Source organism: Nicotiana tabacum, chromosome 5 (genome assembly GCF_000715075.1).
Source record: "Nicotiana tabacum cultivar K326 chromosome 5, ASM71507v2, whole genome shotgun sequence".
NCBI classification, from domain to species: Eukaryota; Viridiplantae; Streptophyta; class Magnoliopsida; order Solanales; family Solanaceae; genus Nicotiana; species Nicotiana tabacum.
In genome coordinates, this window is record NC_134084.1 from 129,489,387 (window position 1) to 129,497,221 (window position 7,835).

The 7,835-nt window shown below is 36.8% G+C and overlaps 1 protein-coding gene across 1 annotated transcript; it reads right to left on the reverse strand.

Moving 5' to 3' along the window:
* Positions 1-3,950: 3,950 nt before the first annotated feature.
* LOC107798544 (zinc finger protein JACKDAW) lies at positions 3,951-6,852 on the reverse strand. Its single transcript, XM_016621556.2, has 3 exons — positions 6,314-6,852; positions 5,461-5,860; positions 3,951-5,095 (listed from the first exon to the last, which is right to left on the reverse strand). The coding sequence occupies exons 1-3, from the start codon at positions 6,447-6,449 to the stop codon at positions 4,156-4,158; spliced, it is 1,476 nt and encodes a 491-aa protein (XP_016477042.1). The 5' UTR covers positions 6,450-6,852; the 3' UTR covers positions 3,951-4,155.
* Positions 6,853-7,835: the final 983 nt, after the last annotated feature.

Below are 7,835 nucleotides of genomic sequence, written 5' to 3' on the forward strand. Positions count from 1 at the left end.
GAGAAGCACTATTTGTGAGGGGTCGTCCTCAAAATCAAACGAGGACAAAGAAGGGAAGATCCAAGTCAAGATCCAGACCCAGCAAAGATGAATGTGCCTTTTGTCGAGAAAAAGGGCACTGGAAGAAAGACTGTCCGAAGTTGAAGAATAAGGCCAAACATAACAATGGAAAGGCCATTATGGATTCAAATGTAGCTGAGTGTGATGATTCAGACTTCTCATTAGTTACAACAGAGTCATCAACATCTTCAGACATATGGTTGATGGACTCGGCTTGTAGCTATCATATGTGTCCCAACAGGGACTGGTTCGTGGAATTTCAAGAAGGAGAATATGGAGTCGTCCACACAGCGGATAACAGCCCTCTTACCTCATATGGCATTGGTTCAATACGATTAAGGAACCATGATGGAATGATCAGAACATTGATAGATGTTCGATATGTACCGGATTTGAAGAAGAATCTCATCTCTGTGGGAGCCCTAGAATCAAAAGGGTTCAAAATCATTGCAGAAAATGGAGTGATGAGAGTATGCTCCGGTGCACTAGTGGTAATGAAGGCTAATCGGAAGAATAATAATATGTACCGCTATCGTGGCAGTACAGTTATTGGGATAGCGACAGTGACATCCAGTGACGACAAAGAGGCAGAAGCAACCAAGCTATGGCACATGCGCTTGGGACATGCTGGAGGAAAATCCTTGAAAACTCTATCAGATCAAGGATTGTTAAAAGGAGTAAAGGCTTGCAACTTGGAGTTTTGTGAGCATTGTGTCAAAGGGAAACAGACAAGGGTTAAATTTGGTACAGCGATCCATAATACTAAAGGCATTTTGGATTATGTACACTCTGATGTTTGGGGTCCTTCCAAAACACCTTCATTGGGTGGGAAGCACTATTTTGTAACCTTTGTTGATGATTTTTCTCGAAGAGTGTGAGTGTATACAATGAAAAACAAAGATGAAGTGCTGGGAATTTTTATCAAATGGAAGACGATGGTGGAGAATCAAACAGGCAGGAGGATCAAGTGTATTCGCACAGACAATGGAGGTGAATACAAAAATGATCATTTCAATAAGGTCTGTGAAAATGATGGCATCGTCCGACACTTCACTGTTAGACATACACCACAACAGAATGGAGTGGCAGAACGTATGAACCGGACCTTGCTGGAGAAGGTACGGTGTATGTTGTCCAATGCTGGCTTGGGCAAAGAATTTTGGGCTGAGGCAATTACATATGCATGCCACCTCATTAATCGTCTACCATCTGCTGCTATTGATGGCAAAACACCATTTGAAAAATGGTACGGAAAACCTGCTGTAGATTATAACTCTTTGCACGTGTTTGGCTCAACTGCATATTATCATGTGACGGAGTCAAAATTGGATCCAAGGGCAAAGAAGGCTATTTTTATGGGAATTACTTCTGGAGTCAAAGGATATCGCTTATGGTGCCCTATGACAAAGAAAGTAATATTCAGCAGAGATGTTACCTTTGATGAATTTGCTATGGTAAATAAGGTAACAGAAGATACCAAACAAAATGAAGGTGCTTCTAAGCAGGTGGAGTTTGAGGGAAAATTTATTTTTCCTACACAAGAAGCAGAGGAGGAAACAAATGAAGATTACCCTCTGGAAGGAGAGCCAGTAGAGGAGATTCCAACTCAGGAATCTCAACAACAACTTGAATCAATAGCAACCAGCAGGCCAAAAAGAACAATAACGAAACCTGTTCGTCTCATAGAGACGGTTGCTTGTGCAACCTCAATTGTAGCTGATGATGTTCCTACTACTTATAAAGACGCTGTTCAAAGTTCAGAAGAAGATAAGTGGAGGATTGCCATGAATGATGAGATACAGTCCCTTCATCAGAATCATACATGGAGATTGGCCAATCTCCCGAAGGGAAAGAAAGCAATTGGGTGCAAATGGGTATTTGCAAAGAAGGAAGGATTTCCTAACCAAGTAGATGTTCGCTACAAAGCAAGATTGGTGGCAAAAGGATATGCTCAAAAGGAGGGAATTGATTACAATGAAGTGTTTTCTCCAGTTGTAAAACATTCCTCCATTAGAATTATGTTGGCTTTGGTAGCACAATTGGACATGGAAACTTGGAGGAGGAAATCTACATGACTCAGCCAGAAGGATTCAAAGTTGCTGGAAAAGAAAATATGGTGTGCAAACTTGAAAAATCGTTGTACGGATTGAAACAATCTTCTAGACAATGGTACAAGCGATTTGACGAGTTTATGTTGCAGCAAGGGTACAAGAGAAGCAAATACGATCATTGTGTGTATTTGCACAAGCTTAAAGATGGTTCCTTTGTATATCTTCTCCTATATGTTGATGATATGTTGATAGCTTCCAAGAATTCGGAAGAAATTGATAAGTTGAAGATTCAACTGAAGAAGGAGTTCGAGATGAAGGATTTGGGTGAGGCAAAGAAAATTCTTGGCATGGAGATAATTAGAGATAGACGTTCAAAGAAACTCTGTTTATCTCAAAAGGAATATTTGAAGAGAGTACTTCAACGTTTTGGCATAGATGACAAGACTAAGCCAGTTAGTACTCCACTTGCTTCCCATTTTAAGCTAAGTACTACTATGTCGCCAATGGATGAAGCTGAACGAGAGTATATGTCAAAGGTACCATACGCAAATGTTGTTGGTAGCTTGATGTATGCAATGGTTTGCACAAGGCCTGACATTTCACAAGCTGTTGGAGTTATTAGCAGATATATGCACAATCCAGGGAAGGAGCATTGGCAAGCTGTGAAGTGGATTCTACGGTATATTCATAATACTGTAGATGTCGGGTTAGTTTTTGAGCAGGAAGACAATCAGTCTGTAGTTGGATATTGTGACTCAGATTTTGCGGGTGATATGGACAAACGAAGATCAACTACTGGTTATGTGTTTACTTTTGCAAAGGCACCAGTTAGTTGGAAGTCTACTTTGCAGTCAACAGTTGCTTTGTCTACAACAGAGGCAGAGTACATGGCTATTACAGATGCTGTGAAAGAGGCAATTTGGCTTCAAGGATTGCTAAAGGAGCTTGGTGTTGAACAAAAAGGTATCACAATTTTTTGTGATAGTCAAAGTGCTATTCAATTAGCGAAGAACCAAGTTTATCATGCAAGGACGAAGCACATTGATGTTCGGTATCATTTCGTACGAGAAATCATAGAAGAAGGTGGAGTCACGGTGAAGAAAATTCATACTACAGAGAATCCTGCTGATATGCTGACAAAGGTGGTGACTGCGGTCAAGTTTCAACATTGTTTGGATTTGATCAACATTGTTGAACACTGAAGATTGAAGATGAAGACACAACCAAAATTTGTTATTGAGAGAGAATTGAAAATGTGGAATTTTGCCAAGGTGGAGATTTGTTGAAGTTTGGCAAAATGCCAAAGTCCCACATTGGTTGGGAGTTAAGTTTGGAGGGGATTTTTCCCCTATAAAAGAAGGCCTGATGTTTAGGATTGATACACACCTCTCATTTGCCTTCTCATCTGTTTAAGGCATTTGTATCTTCTCTCTTTAGTATTATTTCACTTGTATTTTGGAGTGGAATAAAATATTTGGTTGTGTCCGAGGAGTAGGCAGAATTAGCCGAACCTCGTAAATTCTGGTGTTCCCTTTATTATTGCTTTATTGTCTTATTTATTATTTGGTGGCTGTCATAATTTTTGGTATAGTAGTTGTGACTTATTCACACTCTATACATTTGGCTTCCGCAACAGCTGTGATATCCGGTTGGGCGCGGATCACGGCCCTTCGTTAATCGTGTGCAACCGTTTGGTAATGCTTTCCGAGGTCTTGGAGCTCGAACATGATTCGAGGGGTGTTGTCTCGATGTCTCCGGTGGTTCTTCGTTCGGGCCTTAGTACGCGGGGTTCCTAGCTTCGATTCCGATTCCACGTCGTTTGCCCCACCGGAAACTTGGTTTTACCCGTATACATGTACCATAATCTCTTGTCAGGTTTGCAAATACAAATAAATACAGGGTTTTCTTTTTTCTTTTCAAAGGTAAAATAATGCATCCAAATTTGTGTGAAAATGAAAGGAAATATAGCCAATAGGTTGAGGCTGGCCAGCTCGAAGATAAGGTGGCATTTTACATTATTGTTTTCTGAAAAAGACTGCCATTGCTAGTGACTGCTACTGTAATGGCTCAACCCCATAGCTGAACTCATTGAAGCAAACTTAGCCATCTCTTGTGACAAAAATGGCTCATTTCTAATGCCTAAGAAATCTCTCGTTAGACAATTATTCATTCCCTGCTGCATGTTCATCGGAACTGCTGGAGTCTGCATGCCAACTGTTTGCATAATTGCCTGATCCAGATTTATTGCCTTAGTATTTGCCGACGAACTAAAATTTGTACACAAAATGAGTCCACCATTGCCCTCTGCCAAGGATACTGTGTAATCTTGGGATAATTTGGGGAATTTTTGATCTGTTGTTTCACTACTATGCAAACTGCTAAAGGTTGGTGTATTTGACGGAGAAGAAGAAGAAGAGCTCATTAAGTTGAAACTGTTGCTAAAGACAGTACTTTGGTTGCTTTTTGTAGAACCCATTTGAGCAGCTTTTTGTAAAAGTGCAGTGGCTGACATTGGCGTTGAAGATTTGGCTAAATGGTTATTTTGAGTACTATCAGAATACAAAGAACTTAAAGTTTCAGCCATTGAAGTGCCTTGTGATGAAGATAGTGAAAAGTTTGCAACTGTTGAAGATGATCCAAAGACATTTGAAGAAGGCATTTGCATCATATCTACAAATCCACTTGTAGTGGTTGACTCGAAAAGATTTGAATTTGCAGACATTTGAAGAGGATTATTATTAGCTTGATCTAACCAAAGTGATAATCTTGGTTTCTGCTGCTGCTGATTAAGAGAATTCCCATTACCAAATTCTGGTCTATAAAATGTTCCGATTTGGGAAATCCCATGCAAATTAGACTGCTGGTTCAAAAGGGTGTCATTAATATTTGGGAAGTTCATATTGTTAGCCCCAACTGAAGTGATTCTTGAACTCTCCTCAGCTAAAGCATCACAGAAAGCTCTGTGTGTGATAAAACTATCTTTTCTGCAATAAGAATTAAAAAACAATAAGCTTTCAAAACAAATGGTATCCAACAATTAAGCGGGCACGCTTTTGGGAAGTATTTAGTAGAAGTTGAAAAAAGAGTATATTTGAAGTTGAAGTCCGAAAATTAAAAGAGAATTTTGGATTTTGAACTTGAAGTTGAAAAAAGAGTATTCTTGTTTTGAAAATCTTTGAACTACTGAAGCTCAGTATCTGCAAATACCAATAGCCATCCATTATATGAAAATGAAGAATATTGCATGGATGGATGAGCATTTATTTTACTTCCATTAATAGAGATGAGCATTTATTTTACTTGGAACAAATATTCCCCAACAAAAAAAAATGTTACATAAATTAAATACCTGGAAAAGAGTGTGCCACAGTCACATTTGTACTCTCTAGTTCCACAAGTTTTACTATGAGCTTTCCAATCTGATTGAACTGCATACTTCTTTGAACATTTCTCACACTTCCATTTCTTTTCTCCATGTTTTCTGCTAAAATGTTTCTTTATTCCAGTGAGATCTCCAAGTGCACGTGATGCATCATGGTGAATACAAGTCTTTTCTGGACAAATATACACTTTCTTCTTCACTATTTCGTCTTTATTTCTTTGTTTTAGCTTCCATGGAAGATTGTGTCCTCTTCTATGAAGTTGCAAATTTTGGTCCCTTTGAAAACCTTTGTTGCAGATTTCACATAAAAATCTGTTTGTAGCCATGAGTGACTTTGGTGAAAGAGCAATAACTTCAGCATCTGGATCTGTCAAGAAAATAAACACTCTAAAAAACCAAAGCATAAAATCTGAAAAAGCAGTTCTATATGTACATGCAAGCAGAGGCAGATCTAAGATTTAAGCTTTTACTCATTTAAGATCGGATTTCTTAGAAAATATGGATTCAGAGTATGATATCTAATGCGATTTTTCAAGATTTTAAAATATATATATATATATGGTCTAACTAAAAAATTGTGTGGTTCAAGTCAGGAGCGGACGTAGCTTACGGGTTCATTTGAACAAAAAAACATTCGATATCAAGTATGTGTATATATATATATATATAAACTTACTAAAATCTCAACAAATCTTAAAACTGAATCTACAATAAGTTTAATGCTGAAAATATTAAACACACCTTGGATTTACCTCTGGTTCAAGTAAAAGTATAGCAAATGAAGTAATTTGAAGCAAAAATAATAATATATATAATATACCTGGTGTTCCAGGAAGATTTCTTCTTTTCTTGGAAGAAGAAGGATTAGGTCTAGGGTTAGGGTTTGTTTGAAGTTCATGTTGAGGTAGTACTGCTTTAACAGAAGAAGGAAATGAAAAAACATCTCCAGACATCATATTGTTAATGGGGTTTGGTTTTGGTAGCTAGAAAACAAAGCTAAAGAAAACACTTGGGTTTTTCTTGCCAAAGACAAACAGATAAGAAAATCTTGGTGGTATTCAAAATCTCAGAAGTTTCACAGATTATGCCAAAAGAACAAACTAACAAGAAACCTTATAATTAGGCAGCAAACAAGAGCACAAACAGAAAGACACAAAGTTTAAATCTTAAAACATCAAGAAAAATACAATAATCACTTCAACTTTGGGAGCTAGAGGTTAGCAAAGTTTGTTTGATTTCAAAAGAAAACACCAAAAAAAAAGAGCTTGAAAGCTAAGGAGAATATTTCCTCTCTTATTCTAAACAAACACTCTCTCTCAATTTCCAGCTTCCTCTTCTACGTCCTTTCAACTTTATCTCTACCTCTTATTTTTCGAAGTCGGTCAGCCATAGACTTAGCAGCTGGCCCACCTCCCCCCCCCCCCCGCTCTATCTAAGTATAAAAATTTTTATACTAAACTTAAATTTATTATTTATATTGACATTGTAAAATTGTCACTCGTTATGTTCCCGTGACAAAGTTCGGATTTCGAGAGTCAAACTTCTCATCTTTGACTATGACTTCGGACATAGAATCTTTAAGATTTTGAAAATAAAATTTATATATTTGAAAAGTACGTAAAAAGTACTATAAATCATAATAATTAATATTTAAAATATCTAAAAGACAAATAAAAAAATCGTAGTCAAAGAAATATTTATTTGACTCTCAAAATTCGAACTTCACCGCATAAATTGGGACGGAAAGACTACATTATCAATGTAGTAAACTTATTATAATAGATTAAGTATTATTTTTATCAAATTTCTAATTACAGTAATTCTTTATTACCAATTACCTATAGTTACCTTATAGTAAACGATTTGATTATATATATATATATATATTTTACACTATTAGTTATATAGACCTAAGCTCGAACTAGTAGTAAATAGGAGTACTATATTTTGCCAATTGCCACATTGTATATGTATTGGCTGTATGCTGCTTGTAACCAGAATGTGTAGAGCTGTGTGCCATTTTGTAGTTTTTCGAGCTAAATTCCAATTACCAATACCAATGTTATAATAATATTTTAAGAGCATAGAACAGCAGCTAAATTAAAGTGTGACTAGGAGATTGATTCGTTACTGCCACCAGATGCCTCAATGTAACATTTTGTCTATTTAATTTTTGACCTTTCTCCTCCTTCAATTTTTTACTGATAAAGGAAGTGATATTTATACCGTGCGGATGTAGTGTTAAAATGACGGATTCAATTGAACTATAACTTTTGACGTGAAGTATAATTTATATGTAAATATTCATTACATTTAAAAAAAAAAATGAATCCATAACTTTA

What these genes read in the sequence shown, in the direction of transcription:
- LOC107798544 (XM_016621556.2), bottom strand. Translation starts at nt 6,449, where the DNA reads ATGATGTCTGGAGATGTTTTTTCATTTCCTTCTTCTGTTAAAGCAGTA. An exon ending in AAATCTTCCTGGAACACCAG is followed by an intron (nt 5,861 to 6,313) that starts GTATATTATATA and finishes TTTTCTTGACAG; the next exon opens with ATCCAGATGCTGAAGTTATT. An exon ending in TGTGGCACACTCTTTTCCAG is followed by an intron (nt 5,096 to 5,460) that starts GTATTTAATTTA and finishes TTCTTATTGCAG; the next exon opens with AAAAGATAGTTTTATCACAC.